Genomic DNA, 21,862 nt, shown 5'->3' with positions numbered 1-21,862 from the left:
GCGGCAGGGAGAGCGGTGTGGTGTGGTGGGGAGCAGCTCACGGTGGGCAGGTTTCATCCCACCTGGGGTCAGAGGTGAAAGTGTATCGGTAGGCCAATCCAACACCAACCCTTATAGTGACAACCCAGCCCTGCACAGAAACACAGAGAAACACACTGCCCACAGAAGGCAAATTCACACTACGACAGCTTGCCCCCGCCACGCAGTACGCTCAAGACACACACACACACACACACACACACACACACACACACACACACACACACAAATACTTAACCAATTAAGTCCGTCGAGCACTTTTTGCAGATGATGGCGTGGAATTGTGCTGGAGTTGTGTCCGGCCTCATTAAATGTCAGACTTAACAATACGGCACTTGGCAATCAAGGCTGCTCTGTGGCTGTTAGTCATTAATCACCCATCTGACAGTCCTGAATTGGGAACGAGGAGCTGCTCACATGTGCTCCGTGTACCTCGTTCCCTTCTTGGTAATCAGCTTCAGCAAAGTTTTTTTTTTTTTTCTTTTTTTGACTCCATGCCTGTGAGGGCCTCTGGTCTGGCAAGGGCCAGAGGGTCGCTAGGCTGGTCTCGCTCCTCCCCTCCCCCCAACACCACTGGGAGGAAAGCTGAGGTACATGAGAGGTGAGCATATTGTTTTTGGCCAACTCTTCCCCTCATGGGTATGTTTTATAAAGCCTTGTTTTTCTATTCTGGCCTCATGGGCAGGAAAATTATTATTATTTTTTTCCCTGAAGAGATTCCAAAAGATGGGAGGGAGCTTGGTTCCGGTCTAGAGACCATTGGGGTACATTTGTGAAGTGCATCTTTCCCAAGCTGCAGAGATAGACCCGGTTTGCTGGAAGATGCGCTCCACTCATTCCAAGTATTGCTTCTAGTGGGTCAGGCCGCATTTCAGCTTGCCCTCCAGGTCCCTCTGCAGAATTCAAAGGGCAAAGACTAGTTTTCCTTTTGAGGTCTATTTTTAGCACATTTTCACAGTCTTATTCATTCATTTATGGATTTTTAAAATGCATCTTGTAGTCAAGAAACATCTATGGGCCACTGAGATGGTTCAGTGGTTAAAAGGAGCTTGCCACCAAGCCGGATGACCTGAGTTTAATACCCTGGACTCACATGGTGAAGAGAACCAAATCCCACCAACTGTCCTCTGACCTCCTCACATGCACCGTCCCTTGTACGTGCGCGTGCGCGCACACACACACACACACACACACACACACACACACACACACACATATAAACACACAATAAATCAATTTAAAAAAATTCAAAAAGGAAATACCTGGCCTCCACCCCCAGGGCATCGATCCCAGAACTGCTGTTCTTGGGAACGTGTTTCTGATCTGGCACCCTTTAATGGTCTCGTGTGCCTTTGCTTTCAGACCCTGATTCTGTTTACCTAGGTGGGATTTTTATCCTCTTTAGTGGGCACGGGCGCATCAGCAGGACAGGTGCATCAGCAGGACCTTCTTCTTCCTCTCCACGCCTACAGGCACATTTCTATTTGTCTGTTTATTTTTCAGAGACCGAGTCTCACTGTGTAATCCAGGTGGTCACTGAACTTGCTGTGTATCCCAGGCTGGCCAGGAAGCTCTGGCCATCCTTCCTCAGCCTGCTGAGGGCTGGGATTACAGACATGTACCATCCTATCTGGCATCCATGGTGCTTCTTTATGACTCAATTCCTTCTCCCAGTAACGACTTGAGGGGAACATTTTAGCCCTTATCGCACGTTGGCAGAGCAAGGTGGTCTTTGCGATCCTGTTTAATTTGCCCCCCCTGCATGCTTCCAAAGCATGCCCCTGAAGCAGGAACTCTCAGAGTGACCACCTGCCTGGTCAGGACATGGGAGACTGATTAGAGAAAGGAATCCTGGAATAACCGATCACCGGGCCCTGGTGGCTGCCACACATTCTTTCTCTCCTGTTTCATCATAGCGCCTCTTGTCTCTCCTTTGAGTTTCGTCCCTGGGGCTCCTCCCCTGTCCACCTAATGACATCAGTTCAGAGACACTGACAAATGTTTGCCCTTGCAGTGATTTCAACTAAGGGGACGCAGTAAATGCTTATTGACTACCTACCAGGTGCTGGGCACTGTCGCAGGCCGAGGGGACATGAAGATGAATAGAATATCCTTCTTACCTTTAAGGGGTTTCTGGTACATTGCGTGAGGATGAGGGGACATACATGAGGGTTACAGAGGAGACAAAGAGGAGTTGAGAAGGTTTCCAGCAAAGAAAAAGGTGTCATAAGGGCTCAGAGGAAAACCGACAGCCCTGAAGGACGTGGGCATCTTTGGAAGAAGGTGCCAAGTTTCCAGAGAGTTTGACGTGTAGCAGCGAGCTCTTTGTTTGCTCTTGTGAAGGGTGCTGGTGGGGGATGTAGACACACTGGAGACGTGAGGATTTGCACAATAAAGTAAAGGTTTGACTTATTAGATGGTAGGGCCCAGTGAAGTCCTGTTCAATAGTTTGGTGGTGGAACTTCCCTCAATGGCTCATGTATTAAAGGTTTGGTCCCCTTATTGGGAGCTGGTGGAACCTTAACGGGGGCGTTCAAGTTCACTGGAAATGTAACTTGGAGGAAGATTGTGGGATTCTGCTCCATCCCTCTTTTCCCCCTTCTCTCCTTCATCATTTCCTCCCCCGCCCTCACTCCTCTCCTTCATCTCCACCTCCTTCTGTCTCCTGATCACGAATAGAATGATCTTCTCTAGCGCGTGTCCCTCCAGGATACGCTGCTTGGCCACAGGCTCCAAAGGGACAGGGCACAAGCTGTAGATCGAAACTTGGAGCCAAAATGAACCTTTTGTCTTTGTTTGTTTCTTAGATAAAGCCTCACTCTGTAGCCAAGGCTCTCTAGAACTCACTATGTGGCCTCAACTGACGGTGATTCTTCTGCCTCAGCTCCCTGAGTACTTGGATTACAGGTATAAGCCACCAACCCGCTTAATCTTCCTGTTTAAATGCTTTTTTAAATTTTCACTTATTTTTATTTTGTGTGTTTGAGTCTTTTGCCTACATGTAATAATGAATGTGTGCCATGTGTGTACCTGGTGCATGTGGAGGCCAGAAGAGGGTGTCGGGTTCCCCAGAACTTGAGTTACAGACGGTTGTGAGTGACCATGTGAGTGCTAGGAACCAAAAGCTGGGTCCTCTGCAAGAACTGCAGATTTCCTTAACTCCCGAGCCACCTCTGCAGCCCCAAACCTTTCATTCTTTAAAAGAAAGTTGATTATCTCAGGCATTTGTCGTGTGTAAGAAAGCCAACTGAAAATAGAGCCTGGGAGTTTTCCAAAAGTCAGAAACAGACTCTTCTATAATTTCTTTAAAAATTATCTTTTGGGCCGGGTGGTGGTGGCGCATGCCTTTAATCCCAGCACTTGGGAGGCAGAGGCAGACAGATCTCTGTGAGTTCGAGGCCAGCCTGGTCTACAGAGTGAGATCCAGGACAGGCACCAAACTACATAGAGAAACCCTGTTTTGAAACCCCACCCCACCCCCCAAAAAAATTATCTTTTGGAAGAAAGAAGACTAAGTTTTCCTCAAGCTGTTCACTTCCGGCAAGGGGCTTGTAATTATTCTGTGTTGATGTGAGGGATTATTCCTTGATTTTCATCTCCCTCGGTGTCTTTTATTGTATAGTTAGTTCCAGGAGCTAGAAGACTGCCTAGCGCCTCCCTGTGGGCCCCACAACATGTTGAGAGACATCCATTCTGCACACTCTTGCTCCCAGCCTTCGATGCAGAGGTCCTCCTGCCTTGCCCAGGCTGTTGTGGTCAGTGGCCTCCTTCTGCATTTCCTGGACTTCCCTTTCCTCCCAGCTCATTGCTTGGGTGGTTCTGCCGAGGTGTGGTTGGTTTCTGAGTTTTGGTCCTCCCATGAAGTCTCAGCTCAAGATCACAGGACCCCCATGACAAAGGAGGTGAGCTGACAGTCACTGGTGACTTTTTCCAGCACATTTTTCACCGGGCCAACCTCATTTAGCCACTGGCTGGGTCTTCGTGTAAGTGTGGTGCTCCAGTGAGGCCTTCTTGGAACTTTGTTCTAAAAGAGGGCTCCTCATTGTACCTCCTGTATGTCTTATACAGCGCTCCACATTTCTCTCGCTACCCTACAACTCACAATTATGTATTGAAATGTGTGGGCTTCGTCTCCTTACCTGTCAGCTGCACGTTTTGACTGACTGTTGTCTGCCCAGAGCCAATTCAGTGTCTGGTAACGCATGAACGGTGCTGACGGAGCGCGTGGATGGTCTCGGGTTCAAGTGTCAGTGGAGGGGGACCTCAAAGTTGGTTAGGCACTTACCCTGGGTGTATTCCGGCGTCTTCCTCTCTTCTCAGAGGAAAGGAAGAGATAAAAAGGGGACCCTCTGGTTACAGGGGCTCAGACCTCAAACCAAAATAAATTCCCACGTGGTGATAGTGGTGTACGCCTGTAAGTGCAGTTACTCATGAGGCTGACCCTTGAACAACATAGCGAGGATCTGGCTCAGAGGGAAAAGAAGCCCCATGGGCATCGTAGCTCCAGGGAAACAGGGGGATTGCACGTTTGAGGCCAGCCTGGCCTAACTAGGGATATTTTGTCAAAAGGAAAGAAAGGAAGGAAAACAAAAAACAAAAACAAAAAACCATGAAGCGCAAGTCAAATTCCTAATCCCAGCTACCTCCACCCAGCCTGCTGGTTCCTGAAGGGTTCTGGGTTTCTGGTCTACAGGATGGGGGAAGGGAGGGAGAGAGAGACTGGGGAGGGATGAGGAAGGCAGGCAGGGAGAGAAGGCCCCTGCAGTTTGCAGTAGAGTGGGCCGGGGAGGGCGGGGCTTGAAGGGTACAGGAGTTCACGAAGCTGCACCTTGAGCCTGGCTCTTTCGGTACCCGGGCCAGAAAGGCTTTCTGCAGCGCAGTGGTTGTTGGTTTTGGGGTAGTGCCCCAGGGGCATTTGGAGCTGTGGGAGGCACTTCCAATTATCTCCATGTGGCTGTTAGAGGAGTGTCTCATGACCAAGATATTAAGCCTTCTGCCCTCCACAGGTGCCTTCCTGACTTGAGTGGCGGAAGTTGCAGTAGTTATCGCATTTGAGGAACCCCCAAAGATAAGAAAAACAACAAGGAATTTATGTCTCATCTTTCGGGGGGCCTTTGTCCCCTGAGATCCCTGAAAGAAAAAGCAGAAAGGCCCACCCTGTCCATACGGGGCATGGCGTACACCCAAGGAGTCCACGGGTTCCAGTCCTCCACGGTCCCTGCCCAGCGGTCCCTCCCCAGCACCCCCGCTCCTCACAAGATGTCCAGGAGGCCCCGCTCCCTCAAGCTGGCCCCTCAGCTGTGAGGCTAACTTTTTCCATGTGTAGGGGAGGCTGAGAATGAAGAGGATTGGCAGCAAGAGTGGCTGGTAGAAGAAGTGAGGGATGGAGGGGGCAGTCTGAAGGCTGATGGGAAGGGACTTTTGGGGGGTGATGCCTGAGAGGAAGCACTGGGGGAGTCAGAGGCAACACGTTCTGGCCTGTTGGGAGGACGGCTGTTGGCACCAGAAGAAATCCATCCTGTGGAGCCAACCCTCATTAATCATCCGGGCGGCGGGACTGCCAGCTCCTTTCAAGACCTTTCAAGAAGGGTTTTCACCCAAAATAGAGTTGAAAATGTGCTGGGCCCTACTCAGAATCTCATCAGTCTGGGCATTATGGGAAGTGTCAGGCGGGCTGTGACAGACAAGGCCCACTCTGTTCAAGGGGTCCTGACTCCCACAGCCTGTCATATCAAGCGCCTGATCAAATTTGACAGCTTCATTTGTACCTACAGAATAGATAAAAGAGTCTGTTCATTGAAACAAATGGAGGGGAAGGGGGGGGGTGAGGGAGGTGAGGGTGAGAGGGAGCACGCATGTGAGTGTGTCTTGGGGGAGGAATGGCTCTGGGGGGGGAGGGGCGCCAGGGGGAGAGTTACAGGGAGGTACAAGGGTGCAAAGCAATATGCTAAGAGATCCCCAACAGTCCGGAGGGGAGGGAGAAGCCGAGTCCCACAGGGAGGAGGCAGGTGACTGTCGGGAGATGTGGGTGAAAGTCCCGTTTTGCAGGTGTGGCCATGGAAAAAGTTCCCCAAGAAGACACTGTTCTCTGGACCCCGATGCTGTAACGGAGCCGGAGCCCGGGAGGTGGTTCCCTGTGAGGATGAGAGTCTGGGGTGGGCAGCTGGGACTTTGAAAGTTGGCCGAGGAAGCCCAGCCCTCACTTCAAATCCAACCCCCCCAAGTGAAGAGCTGCCGCTTCCTCCTGCTGAAGCGGCTTGGTCATACCACTTCCCTACAGCTGAGCCTCTGGCCCCTCTCTTGTCTGCCTGCTGGGTGGCTGCACCCCTGCAGGTGGCCCAGAAGCCACTGCGGGCTTTGGGTGTCTTTCTGTTCCCCCTACAAGCTGGTCAACAGGTGCATGGGGGGCATCCCCAGTACCTCTGCTCAGTCCTGCTTTGGGTATTGCTCAGGCTGTCCTCTCAGCAAGCTCTCTTCTTCCTCTTCTTGGGTGGGTGGGTGGGGACTCTAAGGGTGCTGTGAAGGCCTTGCACTTTTGGGGGGGGGGGTTACCTCTTTTGTTTGCCGTTATTGTATTTGCATGATTAGCGTAAGTGTGTGATGTTCTTCATGTGGGATCATCGGTAGTCTGGAGTGCAGGGTGTGTCCAATAGCATGTAACACATACTGTGAGTTCTCCAGGAAAAACCAAACCAAAAGCTTTCTGAAACAGGCTTTTACTAAGGTGCCCAGGCAGGCCTTGAACTTGAGATCCTCGCGCCTCAACTTCCTGAAGACTGGGATTGGGGGCGTTGGACACTGGACTCCACACGTCTTTTGTAGCTGGTGATTGGCATGACACAATCTATGCCTAGTGTCAGACTTCAAGAGGGGACGTATGACCAGGGCCCGAAGGCTCCTTTTTGACCTTGGTCTCTGGAGTGCAGGGTCGGAGGTGAGCAAGGCTCCCCTTGTGGATGCAGCCCAGGAGAGGCTTCATGGGAGCCGTGGAGCCCCGCTTGCTGCCTCGGCTGATGGGGGCTCCACCTTGACAACAGTATGTGGTAGCTCTGGTGGTGGGAACACGACCACTGTCATCAGAGGATCTCGCTTCTGTCTCTTCTTGCGACTCTGCGTCAAGATTTACTGGAGGGAATTGTTGACGAAGGCGCATGTGCAGAATGCTAACTTAGTGCCTGATACACAGTAAGCATTCAGTTAATGTTAGAGGAGAAAAGGCCTCACTCAGGTCTGGCCCCTTTGGCCCAGACTTTTTCACTTGAACTTGGAGCACATTCGATTGACAACACCTATTGGTGACCGTGGATGCCAGTGACCAGTGATCATTGTCACCCTGTGTCAATCTTTAGCTTCCTGTAAATTGCACCATGAGGCCATTATCATCATTAAACACATCGAAGGTCCCTAGCCTTTTTGCTAGAGAACTGGCTTCTATGCCACCTCAAGTGCTCAATCTGTGGTTCTTTGCAAGGTGGAGGCCTCAGCTCTATGGAGGCTGCAGGTCTTGATCTCAGGGTAGCTCTGACCTTCTGCTTTGCCTTTAGTGATGCCAGACTAGACTGCCGGACCATTACATCCCTGGGAGGGAGGGTGTACGCTTGTGTTTCCTATAGTTTCTCCCCCCCCTCTTTCCCTTCTCCTTCCCTTCTATTTTTGAGACAGGCTCTCACTCTGGGATGTCTTGGAACTTTTTATGTAGGCCAGGCTGGCCTCAAACTCATGACCCTCTTCTGCTTCCACCCTCTTGGTGCTAGGATTACAGATGCATACGATCAAATTTTCATGTTCCCTGTGACTTCAGCATCAATGTTGCCCAGGGAAACAAGACTCAGGGTTTGGAGAGCCTCTTGTGCTGTAAGATCTGAGGAAGCAGGTGGAGGTGAGCTGAGGTGAACTTCTGCTACATCCATAGTATGACCTTCAGTGGCGGCAGGACCCCTGCACCTCTTCACTGGCCTGGTTTTCCCTAAGAGCGACGAGCTTGAGGACGGCAGGATGGAACGTGCTTGTTCAACATGTGACTGGATGCACAGCTAGACCTCCCCTCTGCTCACTGGGAAAATCTGCATAATTAGCCTTGCAGTTAGCGGCAGAAGAGGCAACCAGGGCCATTTTTGGCTCGAAGTGTGCAACAATGCATTTGAGATCCTCTGCTGTTGTCCACTGTCCCAGTGGGTCTGATGAATTAGTTAGCATAGTGTGGTGCTTTCTGACATGTTGGCTTGATGAGATGGAGCCACAGTCCCGTTAGTCAATCAAACCCCAATCTAAGCGCCTCTGTGAGACAGTTTTGCAGATTATAATCAGAGTTCCTAAGAAGTGGACCTTAAGGGAGCTAGTCTGGGGGTGAGCCAAGCCTAATCAGGTGAGGCCTTTGAGAGAGGTTTTAGGCCTTCCCTGAAGTCGTGGCTCATGCCAGAGTGTTTGTGATCCTCCCTCCCTGCCCTCTGCCCCACAGACTTCTGATTGGCTTATCGGGCCACTACAGTCGCATAGACCAATAACTCGGAAGAAGTGTCTCACCACTGCTCTCTGGGTAGAGTGTGGCTGATGGAATGGTTGTCGGTCCATATTGAATATGCAATGTGAGGGAGGGAGAAAGGTCTTCGCTGTGTAAAGGCACTGGGATTCCGGTGTTACCTTGCTGTCGCCACAGAATCTAGCTAATGCTGGCTATGAAACATCATCGATGGAGCCATTAGTCTATTGTGTATTAACTAGAATGTGTCTCTACACCGCATTCAACAATGAGTTCCTTGAAATAAGGCCAGTTCCTCCATAGCTGTTGAATCCTAGGTCAGATTATAGTACCAACACTCTGGGTGTCAAGGTAGATTGGTTAGAGGGCCTGCCTCATGTGCCCAAATCCACGGATGCTTGTCTCTTATATAAAATGGCACAGGATTCTCATATTATCTAGGTACCCTTAACTTTTCCACCACCTGTAGGTTACTCATAATACTCAACAGAATGCACGCTGTGTAAGTAGTTGTTACACTGTATTGTTGAAGGAATGACGACAAGATGCAAACCTTGTCATTATCTATGCTCAATATCCATGCAGTTCTTTTAAAAAAAATATTTTGGGAGTGGGGTCTGCCTCGGAGGTAGAGCGCTCACTTAACATTGCTTCGCATGTGTGGCACCCTGGGTTTGATCCCAGCCGGTTCTACTTGGCATGTGGTGGTCACTTGGCGCGTTTACGGACTGAGTCGAATCTACCGTCCTGACCAGCATTGTGGTCTAAGACACTTCGCAGCACACACACAGCTCCCTAACCTCTTTTGAAGGACAAGCAGCGTCCAGATCGTCAAGCTTGGAGATTGCCCAAGATATAAAGTCTGGAGCTAAATGCAGAGTGTTTTAAAGTCAGGAGAACAGTAAGAGCCCGAGTACAGGTTTTTTGTTTGTTTCCGTTGGAGATGGGGGTCTCGTTCCGTCACCTAGGCTGGAAGCACATTGCTGAATCTGGCATGGTCATCTTCCTGCCTCAGTATCCTAAGTACTTGGTACTATTGGTGAGTGATTCTATACCCAACTTTCCACAGTCCTTTAAGTATGAAATCTTGGGTAATTAACCTCTTTAAATCTCAGCCTGTCACCAAAGGAAAATGGTGGTTTGTCATAAAAATTAAGCAGCTAGGACTGGGGATATAGCTCGGGGTAGAGCACTTGCTTAGTACATGTCAGGCCCTGGGTTCCAGCTCCAAGATACATGCATAAAAGGAGGAACCAAGCGCTCAGCGCATCTTATTATATTGAATATATATATATATGATTCAATATATATGGTATGACGAACACAGAGTGGTGCTTCCTGATTTCCCCAGACACGCCTGACTTAGAGTTCCATATGTGTAAAGTTACTGGAAAAGCCAGAGTCCTGCCGTTTCCTGTAAGGACTGAGCACACACTTGCATATAGCACACACGCACACACATATGCTCACAAATCCGCACAGCCAGGAGAGTAAACAGGATGTGGAGGAACGTGCGATAGCACTTTCTAACTGCCGTTTCTAGTCTCAAATCTGACTCTGATTTAAGCTCCAAGACTACTCCAAGTTAGGTTCTGAACTGGGCAGAGATGCCCGCTGCCCACGCAGAGCAAAGGTCTCCAGTGTGGTTTGATGTTTATCTGCTTCTCATTAGTTCTCAAGCTAGTCCCACTCTCTGAAAGCAACTGGCTGTAGGCTACGGAAAACTGAATTCTGTTTGCAGACCTTGGTTTAACCTCGGGATTCTCGAAATTATTTAAAATAATTTCTACCCTGCCTGAACCATCCATGCAGTTTCTGAAATACCTGAATCAGACTATAACTGAGCATTTCATTTTAAAAGAAAACATCGTAGTAATGGTAATTCACCTTGGAGGAGTCAGTGTTGGGGGGAGGAGTTTTTCGTGGGCACCCCTTCCCTCTGTCTGGTGAAGTGAGGCCGTGGAGTTTCTTTTACTAGAGCATCCATATTGTCTTCTCTGACAGGGAATTTACTCTGATGGAGCCCAGGGCTCTAAGTATGCTCGGCACATCCTACCACTGAGCTGTCTCCAGGTCTGATAGGAACTTTGATGGGAGCCAGTGACAATATCCCAGCCAGGTACACCCATCATGATGCCTTAGTCTTTAAATGGCTCATAAATCCGTAAGAGCTGTATGGTGGTGGTCCGTGTCTGTATTCAGCTATTCTAGGGGCTGAGGCAGGAGGATGTCTAGGCTGGCTTGGACATCATAGCAAGATGCTACCTTAAAAAAATAGAGAATAGCCCAGTTAATAAGAGATAAGTATGTAGAATCTCATTTCAGAAATTAAAAAAAAATAGACTCAGTAGAGGCCAGGAACAATTGGGTTTTATTTATTATAATTAATTAGTTATTTTGAAGTAGGCTTGTTGTGTACTTCAGGGTTACCTTAGACTCAAGATCCTCCTGTCTCTGTCTCCAGAGTGCTAGGATTACAGGTGTGCACCACTACTCCTGGCTAGAAGTTACATTTTTTTTAAATAAAAAAAATTGTTTATTTATTTTGTATGTATGGGTGTTTTGCCTACATGCATGCCTGTGCACTACGTGTGTGCCTGATGCCCATGGAGGTCAGAAGAGTGTGATGGATTCCCTTGGAACTGGAGTTAACGGATGACTGTGAACCATACGGGTGCTGGAAACCAAACCTCGGTTCTCTGGAAGAACAGTCAGTGCTCTTAACTGAGTTTTCTCTCCAGCCCCCCACCCCACCCCGCCCCCACCTTTAACATTTTTAACTTAGTGTACAAAGGGATGGATTTTGTTATGCAATTAGGTTTTAGAAACAGGAACAACAGCTACATCTCCTGCCTTCTAGCTCAGAGCTCTCCCTGCTAGCTGCGTGATGACAAGACAGGCCGGACTTCCCCCTTAGTCTCCAAGCTCACCAGAGCACACTGATCCCCCTGGTCTCCCTCCATTCTGAAGTTTACAGGCACTCTTTTTTCTCCTACGCTGTAGGTTCAATTTATTTTGTCTTGAGAAAAAAACGCTCCCCGTTCGTCTGCGACTCAAAATCCAGCGGCAGCTTTTCCTGCTACAAGCAGTGTTGTTAATAGGGCTGGTGATGGGCCACCACCCTAGGAATGTTGGGAAGGGCCTTCACTCGGGAAGATGTAAGTCCGAGCTCTGTCCACCTCAGGACTGGTGCGCAGAAGGTGCACGCTGATCAGGAAAGAGTGGATGGGTGGTAATTCAGATGTATTCCTTTTTTCTTGAGGTAGGGCTGTCTTCTCCTGCTGTGGAAAGATGCCATGACCACGGCAACTCTTACAAAGGAAAATATTGAATTGGGGCTGGCTTACAGTTCAGAGGTTTAGTCCATTATCATCATGGCGGGACATGGTGGCACACAGAGAGACATGGTGCTGGAGAGGTAGTTGGGAGTTCTACATCCGGTTTGGCAGACAGCAGGAAGAGAGTGCCATACTGGGCCTGGCTTGCGGATCTGAGACTTCAAAGCCCACTCCACAGTGCCACACTTCCTCCAACAAGGCCACACCTACTCCAACAAGGCCACACCTCCTAATAGTGCCACTCCCTATGGGACTGGTGGGGGCCATTTTTATTCAGACTACCATAAGGACCTTATTCTCTAGCCCGGGAGAGCCTCACACTCGATATCTTTCTGCCTCAGCCTTTCCAAGTGCTGAACTTACTACTATATACCATCAGCCCTATAGTTTACAACATGGGTTAAAATCTGTTTCTTAAAAAAAAAAGTTGTTCTTATTTTTACTCAAGTGTATGTGTCCATGTGAGTGAACGCCACAAGCAGGCAAGTGCTGGCGGAGGCCAGAAGAGGGAGCCAGATCCCTTGGAAGCGGAGTTACAGGTGGTTGTGAGCCAAATTCCAGTCTTCTGGAAGAGCGGCAAGTGTTACTAACCACTGAACCGTCTCTCCGGCCCTAAGACCTGCTTCTTGATTCACTCTGGCAGTGGGAATTACTGACCGAGGGCCTCAAATCCATCCTTCTCCCACTACAGAAGGCCTTAACTAACCCGAAGCCTTCAGAAGAGGGAAGGGTCGGCAAGAGCCAGGAGCCCGAGGTCCGCCACCGTCCCTCCGATAGCCCTATCCTCTCCCACAGGGTCCCCCCACCTCGCCATGTCCTTCTGTCTGCACGGCACAATGTGGTGCCGGCTCAGGTGTGCAGCGCTACAGTTACACACCATCCCACCGTGTTCCCTGTCTCGTGAGCAAGAGGTTTCCCGAGTCGCCTTTGGAACTGCGTGGCATCATCCCGCAGGGTGCCGGGCCCAGACACCGTCTCTGTGAACTCTTTTCTGGGACCACTAACCACCACCTGCAAAGTACAAATGCCCCACTGTGAGGCTTTTCAAGCTGCCATTCTTGGTTTTTCCAAACAGGAAATGCATAAATACAAAGATCTCCATCTATGGCTTTGGTGGTCCCCCGAACATCTCTCTTTCAAAGTAGAACCCAACTGTATGTATGTATGTATGTATGTATGTATGTATGTATGTATGTATGTATGTACTGCATACCCACCCCTTGCTGGACTACAGGAGTTTGGTGACTTCTGGTTTTTGGTTTTGTTTTTTTTTTCTTCCTGGCTTCATCAGTTCCCTCCCTTGGCTCTTTCTCTGCTGGGGCCCTTTCCTGTCCTTTGACCCAGTGACTGACAGCTGGACTCTGGCCACTGGAGAAATGTGGACAGGCTGAGGGTTATAAGAGGCCAGGCTTTGTCCCAGGGCCCGATGGGTCTCCACTGACCTTGGAGCCGAACGACCGGGAAGACCAAGGGGAGCCCGTTTCCTTCCCTCTTTGGTCGCAGGTTTTAATGTCTTCTTTGTTGGTCTGCGCCCCTGGAGGCTGCACCAAAGAGAGAGACTTCAGGCTGCCTCCTCCTCCCTCCTGGACAAAATGGTGCATGCTTTTCCTGTTTAAACAGGGCACAGTTGTGAAGTGCCCTGACTTCGCACACACCGAGGCCCGGCAACGGCTGCAATAAATCAATAGGAAAATAGAAGCTGCCAGTTAGACTAAACAAGTGCATTTGCAAAGACGGCTAGCCCTCATTAATCACTCTGACAGTCCTAAAAACACATTTCCCCTTTAATGACTGTATTTGGATAATCAGTGCCTTTTCCTCCTCACTCAGAGTTTGAGTAACAGACAGCTGGTGTTATTACAGCCATCGGAGAGGGAGTGCTGGGATTAGGGTCGACAGAGAACCATCCACTGGAGGTCCAGGCAAAAAAAAAAAAAAAAAAAAAAAAAAATGCAAGCTGGTTGGCTGCAAAAGCTGTTGTTAGGCGATCATGAGGGGGCGCTTTGTACTGCTGTGGACAGCTCAGGGCAGCCATGTGCAAGTTGCCCCCAAACCTCCACACCCACCTGCGTTACGTGAATGAAAAATCTCCGGTTGGTTTTATGAGCTCTGGCCATGTGACCCTGTGGAGGAGGCAGGAGGTACTCTGGGAGGGAGGAGAAGATGAGTAGATGCGATCTGAGCTTTGTTTCCTTCAGGTGACTTTGGCTTTGAGGAGAAAGTTTGAAATCTAGCACATTCCTCTTTATAAATGATGTAACACATTAATGCACAGCACATTATGAAAATGGTAATTCAAACCCATAGTGCTCCAAATTAAACCATACATTATCGGATGCACTCAACCATCTATTTTGCAAAAAGACAGGATGAATGAAATCAAATCAAACAGAAAACTGGAGTGCAGCTTCCCCTACAGAATGATTAATAAAGTGCGGGCCTCGGGATTATTGCAAGACAGATTCTACCCAACCCAGACACGCACGAGAAGGGAGTTAGCGCTTACACAAATCCAGTGCCTAGGAGCCAGGCGATCGGAGCTGTCTACGAATGCAGAGTGGTGGGTTTTATAGATGGCAGAGGATGGCTGGGAAGGCTAAAAACACAACCAACTCTGAGTCAAGACTTTATCTGAGGGCAAGCCTCCCCCCCCCCCCCTTCCTCCTCTCCTCTCCACTGCCCACAGGGCCACAAAAATAACCTAGCAAGAGGTGTGAAAATCGGACCTGGAGCCAGGAACATCCAGTGTCTCGGACTTCAGCTTTATGGCTTCCACCATGGTGCCCTGGGAACGAACACAGGGCCCATTTCTGGAGGCTGGAGAGATTAGGGGAGAGAGGAGGAAGAGGAGGAGGAGGAGGAGGAGGAGGAGGAAGAGGAGGAGGAGGAGGAGGGGGAGGGGGAGGAATTTGGAGAAAAGGACATAGAGAAATGCAAAGGAGGAGTTGCCAGATGTGTTAAGTACACAAATTGGCAGCTGCTGGGGGAGAGTTCGTCTCTACTAAAATGGCAATTAATGGGAATTAAGCAATCAAAAGTAACAAACTCCTCACCAGTTAATTAAAATCGGCAATTTCTTAGCAATCTTTCCGGTTTATGAGTTGGGGGAGCTGTTTAAGGATAATAACTTCATTTCCAGCCCTTTGGTTACCATGGTAGTTTGGGGCAAGTTAGTTCAACCAGGCTTGGTGTGACCTCCCTAGTCCCAAGCGCAATAGTTTTCCAATATGCTTTTTTTTTTTTTTTTCACACCGAAGGTGTAAGCCAAGCAGCTATTAGCCAGGTTTTCTTTTAGTATGGAGAGAAGTTATTAGCTGTGGGAGATGAGGAATCTTTTTCCATCTCCCTTCCTAACCAGAGGAGTCCCTGTGCCCAGGAGGAAGGCTACCGACCACAAAGCAGAAAGAAAAAGTTTAGGAACCCTCTCCATTACTTTTAACAGGCTTCGGAAAAGTAACACAAAGGTGTCTGCAGAAAAAAAAAGGGGGGAATTGGGTAGAAAGGAAGCTGGGGGGGGGAATGAATAGCACACAAAACAACGTGGGTGGGGGTGGGGGAGGCAGGAGTCCCTGCATTTCAGGTGTGTGGGAGAGTGGCCCTCTAAACGATGCTGATTCTCCAGGCCCACCTCGGGCTGGTCTCAGGGCGACTCTCAGGCAGGCCGCCTGTTGTAGTCTGTTCTGGGGTCCTGCTCTCCCTGTGCCTACACAGGTCAGCAGCCCAGGCTACTTTCCCCGGAGCATGCAGTCATGGAGTGGCCAGCATTTATACTAGGTTTAAAAAAAAAAAAAAAAAGAACAAAAACAAAACAACCTGATGTTCTCATCACTGACAGAAGAATTTTGCCTAGATAACAAAGATCTGGGGACGCAAAAGTGTGTACTAAAGAGTCCAGAGCGGTGCGGCTTTCCATGGATCCTCCACTCAGAGGTTCAGTTTGTGAACACTTGGTACACTCTAGATGGAGAACGCACCCCCCATCCCCTCAGTTGACTCCTGCCTCCGAAGCATCAGAAGCAGGAAGTTCTCAGGGTACAAACTACCTGTTCAATGGTTACTCTCACAGGAGGGCAAAGAGCAGCGCAGCACCAATAAATCCAAAGGCCGGGTGGCACTCCTGCGGCGCATCCAGGGATGCGCAGTGCAGCGAGGCTGGTGGCCCAGGGTCTGTGGCACCACCGTGGCTGCCCCCAGAGGAGAAGAGCCAGTCTGCACTGGCACTAGGCAGTTGGTGACTCAGGCACCTGGGCTCAGGGCATCCTGGACACTCACTGCGGGACTGCTATTCCACGCAGTAGGCAAGTACCGGGCCAACACCCCACTAAACAGCACCTGCTCTCCACTGCGAGAGGACACAGGTGAGTCGAGCGAAATCTGGTAAGAAGGGTCAGGTCTCAGTGTCTGGCTTCCCTGACATCAGACCGGCTTCAGGTTCCTGTATCATCGCGGAGAATGCTCAGCAAAACCCACACCCGCTTCCGAGTTTTCAGAGTCGCAGGGGACCTAAGTCGCAGAGTTGGGTGAGGAGCCCCCCCAAGCCTCACGAAACATTTCTCGGAGCAAGTGTTGGTCGTGTCAAGAGTCACCCCTACCCCCGCGAGCACCAAGTTCAAATCCTCAGTCTTAGGGACTGTGAAAGGTCGGATTAGAGTCAGTTGAGGCCTCTCAGCCTGTAGCTCTCATTATGGCCACGAGATGGCGCCAGAGGCACGTCTCTGCGAGCCCTCCCGCCGGGCTTGGGATAAGGCTGCTGGGGAGTCAAGTCTCAGCTCTCCTTCCTGGTTCCCTTTCTCTGCCCATAGCCCTTGAATTCCCGCCCGGAGGAAGATCCACTTTCACACACGCCCTTGCTCCATTTTGCCCCCAGGAAATGCCAAGGCCTTTGAAGTAACTCTGGGAGCTAAGCAACCAAATGGAAAAAAAAAAATAAAAGTGGTTTTATGTAATTTGTAATACATTGGTGCAAGTCCCTTCCTAGAGGAAAGGCGTTAAACTCCTCTTGGAACCGCAGTCCCAGAAGGAAATCCTTAAGCTTTTAAACAAAACAAAACAAAACAAAAAAGCAAGGGCATACGCTTAAGGTGTCTGGAAATGGGACTATGGTGAGGCAAGAGAGAAACACACCACGGTGTGAATATAGCCAAGTATTCCATTTATTAACAAAATAGTCTTAGCAAGGGAGAGAGCTCTGTTCACCCCACAAGAGGCCCCGCAGCCCCGGCGCTGCTGCGTAAGACCGGAAGGGAGGGAAGGTGTGGGGGGAGAAGACCCGGGTTGAGTCTTTAATCCTAGCCACCGCAGGAACTCACGGAAACCCACCGCCAGCTTTTGCAGATTGCTGGCTCAGGTCTGGGACAGGGCGAAGGGAGTGCTGTGATCCTAGGACTCCCTGAGTCCCCAGCCTGCCCCCAACAGAGCTACTAATGTTGTCTGGTCTCATGACTTTGGGACTAGTCTGCTTTGGAGGGATCCTTCAAGGATCCCTGGCCCCGCCCCTATCACCAGGGGAGGGCGGGAGGGCGGGGTGTCATAGTCCCAACTAGGGAAGAAAAAAATAATGACGATAAGGTACTTCACAAAATAGAAACAGCAATTTCGTGCCAGCGGGGCCTTTTAAGACGTTTGACTGGATGTGCCCAGTCCACTTCAGCGGGCAATCTGACTGCAGGGCAAGGTGTGGGTCCCTGAAGGGCCAGGAAGGTACAATGGATGGGTCTGTTGGAGGTCAAGGGGCCCACTGCAGGGGAGGCCTGCTGGTGGCTCCTGGACTCTGAGCATCCTGGAGGGTCAAGGCTGTGATATGATTTGAGGGGCCAGGGCCTAGGACCAAGGGCTCCTGTGGGGAAAGGAGGGGGTGCTGGGGAGGGTCACGGAGTTCTGAGTCAACAAAGCTCAAGACCTCCCCGCCACCAAGGCTGCTCCCCTCGACCCCCCAAAAATTGTTAATTTTTTTTTGTACAAAGGAAAAAAAAATAAAACCTCACATGGAAAGAAATAAGAGGGGATGAAAGGAAAAGGGAGGAAATGCAGTTTTAACAGTTAAGACTCATGCAAGAGACTTCCCAAGACAGGGAAACTAAAAGTGTAGAACCCCAACTCTCTTCATTCCTTAAAACCAAACCAGTCAAAAAGAAAAAAAAACCCAAAAGAACCAAAAAACCCTTAAAACGTATACCTAAGAAAAAGAAAATAAAAAAGGGAGGGAGAGGGAAGGGGACCATGGAGTTATCTGGGTGGTTAATATTATTATTTGGGGAGACAGACTTTTTGCATACCATCGACTCATGTGGGCCATTAATGCACTTATATTCCCAGCTTGTAAGCTAACATTATAGTAAATAAATACACAGTCCAGTGGGGAAGGGCTGGGCTGGATCCTGGTAGGGGTAAGCAGTAGTGGTTGCAGCGTCGCGGGCAGGGGGACGAGAGAGGAAGGGGTGGGTGGGGAAGGGCTGGGAGGGGCCAGAGCTGTAGTTACTGGTATCCGAGCGCCGAGGCGGAGGCTAGTCTCTGTCCATACAGCGCATATGGCGAGTAGTAGGGTCCGGCTGTGGGGAGGGATGGTACTGCCAGCCCCCCGGCTGTAGATAAGTGACTCTTGCCATAGGGGTGGTATCGGCTTAGCCCCAAAGTGTGTGGACTCCGCAAGGACAGCGATCCGGGGCTGCCTGGGGCGGTGGGCGGGGGGAGATGCAGGTGGCAAGAGGCTGCGGCTGCAGCCGCTGCGGCGGCGCTGCCCAAGCTCGAGGCCCCGGGGTAGGCGGCCAGAAGTTTCTCTGCGCCGGGCAGGGCGGTGTGAGTCCGTAGATGGCTGAGCAGCTCCTCGGAAGTGGCAAAGCGCTTGTCGCAGGGCCCGCTGGCCGCCACCCAGTTGCAGCTGTGCGGCAGCGGTTCGTTCTGCAGCATGAAGCCATAGGTGTAGAGAGGATGGCCCGGAAGCGCGGCCTGGGCGGCGCTGGAAGACAGCGCCGCGGGTTGCAAGGGGTGCCCCGGGTATACCAGCGGGTAGCCACCGGCCTTCAGGCTGGGCCCGGCCGGGTCGTGCGCGCTGCAAGTGGAGCAGCTAGAGCCGCCGAGGTGCGAGGCGCTGTGGTAGCCTCCCAGGCAGTAGGGGTCACGGCATAATCCCTGCAGGAAGGAGGGCGGGGAGGCCCCGGTGAGCGGGCTGGAGCTGGGGGGCTTGCCCGGTGGCAGGCCCAGGCCCCCGGACAGCTGGCCTCCCACTAAGCCAGACTTGCTAGGATCCAGGCCAGGCACGAACTGAGACGGGTAGCCGGCGTAGGCGCCCACAATCGAGCCGTGGTAACCGATGCTGGAGGGCGGTAGCGGGAACACCGAGTGGCCCGGCTTGTAGGGTGACACTGGAGCCACGTGGCCAGCCCCCACCAGAGCAGAGGGCGGCTCCGACTTGCGCCCTGAGGCCGCGGCCTCCGGGCCACCGTGAGCCGAGTCCCCGCCGCCGCTGCCTCGGCTCCCGGCGGCTGGCTCCGGACTGGGTTTGGCTTCCTGGTCTTTCTTGTCCAGGTCTCCGCCGCCGCCGCCGGCCCCGCCACCGTTCTTGCAGTCTGGGTGGTGCGGGGAACCTCCGCGGGAGCCTCCGGGTGAAGACGAGTTGGACGAGGTGGAGACGGGCGCTCCATGCGGGGGAAAGGGAGGGCAGGTGGCGCTGGGGACCCTGAAGCCCGCCTTGTCTCCGGGGGACGAGGAGGACGAAGAGGAGGTGGAGGACACGGACGAGGAGCCGCTGTCTTTGCGCGAGTCGCCGCCGCCGCCGCCGGAGCCTTTGGAGTAGGGCTTGAAGCTGGACTTGTCCTCGGCGGGGGAGTCCCCCAGCTGCTTGAGCGCGGTGGCCGCGGAGGCGGTGCCGGGGGCGGAGCGGCCCGGGTCTTTCTCGGATCCCAGCCCGTTGGCGGCTGCGGCTACCGAGTTGAGCTTGGACGAGGGCGGCGGGTCGGGTTTGCCGATCTGCGAGCAGGTCTGGGCGAGCAGTGCCAGCGGACTCTTCTTGGCGTCCAGCTGCGGGAGACAGTGGCAAAGGGGAGGGAGAAGAAGGGGGTGAGATCAGGAGCCCCACTGAGCGCGCAGGGACGTAAAGCAGGGCACCGGCCGCGCGACGGGGGGCCTAGCCAAGAGGGTCCCCGAGAAGAAGGCCTGGCTCTGGAGGAGCGGCTGGGCAGAATGGCACCGGCGTCGTGGGTTAGTCGCCCCTGAGTGTGTCATGGGCGCGGGCGCGCCGGAGAAACGGTTCCGCACCCGCCCTCCTGGTTAAAGGTGGCTTCTGCGGAGTCGGGGTGGTGATTCGCCCCTTTCCATGTAATCTCCCCCTCTTCTTGGCCCGGGGGAAAACTTAAGCCTTTAGTTTGGGAGAACTTCGTTTGGGACGGGTTTCTGGTGATGGCGCTCGGGGTAGGAGCGGGGGAGAGGCGCCTTCTAAAGGCAGAGCTGCAGTTGGCCCTGGGAGTAGCCCCTCCCTCTCGCCTTCCCTCCCTCCTTCTCTCCCTCCCTCCCCGGGAGAGGACACCCAGAGAAGTGGGATGAAGAAAGACCCGGGATCTCGAGTGCCTGGGTTTCCTGCTGTGTGCCCCCAACAGGCCGGGGAAGATGCAGGGGAACCCGGGCGGTTTCCAAGAGAACAGGTCGGGGTGGAGGCGAGGGAGGCCCAGGAGCCGCCTTTGGACAGGACACTGGGGGCCAGAGGAAAAGTAAAGGACTCTGGGCACTACAAGAGCAAATCCAGTCCGACAGAAACTCCGAAGGGCGGGTGGGCAAAAAAAAAAAAAAAAACCCTTCCACCCGGGAGTCTAGGGAGAACCTAGAGGGGTCTGATTCCTGCCTTTCGTCCCTCCTCATGAGGTCCGCCAGCGTGGCCAGCCTCGAGAGTCGCATCGCATGAGCTATGGGGGGGTGGGGTGGGGAGGGCAGGGAGCAGGGCCATGGGCCCAGCATGGGTGGCGGAATGGGTTCAGCTCTGGGTGGGCAGCGCCCGGGAGACTGACCTCAATGGGGCTGACGGGAGTGGAGGACAGCGGTTGCAGGTACTCCGGGTGCAGGAGGTGACCGGTGTGAGCGCTCAGCATCTTCAGAACCCTGATCGGAAGCCGGTTCGCCTGGCGCAGGGGGTCCGCCGGGGGCAGGAGGGACACCACCGCCGGCACCGCCGGCCTCTTCCCGCCGCCGCCGCTGCCGCTGCCGCTGCCGCCGCTGCCGCTGCTTTCGGGTGTCCTTGGGTTAGATCCAGCGGGCGAATCGCTCATTTGGAGGAGGCAGCGCCACTGGGGGGGCGGGGAGGGAGGGGAAGCTCCGGGAGGCGAGCTCCCGGGGCGGGTGGGCTCGCTCCGCTGCGTCGAACGCCGTGCAGCAGTGGCTGCGCCTCGGTGCCGCCTCCCCTCCTCCACCTCCGCCGCCGCCGCTGCCGCCGCCGCCGCCGCCGCTAGCCCAGGCGAGCAACACAAAAACCTTCGCCTTCCGCGAGCTGCACGTCAAATAGCCGCGATCCGCAGCCACACTTCAAAGGGATCGCCGCGCCCGCCCAATCGCAGCTCTCTCCCGGACCCCGGGGCGGGGAGAGCGGCGGGCGGAGGCGGGCGCCGCCGGTGGGCGGGGAGAGTCTTAAAGGGCCCTCGCCCACTGTCGCCTCCCAGCCTCCGCCGCGCGGCTGGGACTGCTCCCCTTTTCCGGGTTCTGCCCGGGCTGCCCTCGCCAGCGGGTCATGTACAAGGGATGGGACTTTTGGAAGCAGGCTCCGCGCCCTCCTCCTGTGGCCGGCCGCTTCCCACCAGCGCGCGCGCGCGCGCGCCCGTGTGTGTGTGTGTGTGTGTGTGTGTGTGTGTGTGTGTGTGTGTGTGTGTGTGTGTGTGCAGGCGGGGGCTGTCGCCAGTGTCTAGGGTGGGGACGTGGGGGGGGGGGGTGGGAGCGCACGGAGCCTGCTCTTGTCCTAGGATCCAAGCCTCTCCCGGAGGCCGCCTGGGGGCGGGCCATGCCTGGGGAGCTGGGCCCCTTCTCCAAG

At 52.9% G+C, this 21,862-nt stretch overlaps 1 protein-coding gene across 1 annotated transcript; it reads right to left on the bottom strand.

The window, feature by feature from the left end:
• Positions 1-16,987: 16,987 nt before the first annotated feature.
• On the bottom strand, positions 16,988-21,450 carry Znf703 (zinc finger protein 703). The gene is made up of 2 exons (XM_052752777.1): positions 20,853-21,450; positions 16,988-19,872 (listed from the first exon to the last, which is right to left on the bottom strand). The coding sequence occupies exons 1-2, from the start codon at positions 21,108-21,110 to the stop codon at positions 18,331-18,333; spliced, it is 1,800 nt and encodes a 599-aa protein (XP_052608737.1). The 5' UTR covers positions 21,111-21,450; the 3' UTR covers positions 16,988-18,330.
• Positions 21,451-21,862: the final 412 nt, after the last annotated feature.

The sequence above is a fragment of the Peromyscus californicus genome, unplaced genomic scaffold (genome assembly GCF_007827085.1).
Source record: "Peromyscus californicus insignis strain IS unplaced genomic scaffold, ASM782708v3 Scaffold_23__1_contigs__length_62951481, whole genome shotgun sequence".
Taxonomy (NCBI): Eukaryota; Metazoa; Chordata; class Mammalia; order Rodentia; family Cricetidae; genus Peromyscus; species Peromyscus californicus.
Note: the sequence above shows the minus strand (reverse complement) of the source record. Positions and strands in the feature narration are given on the sequence as shown.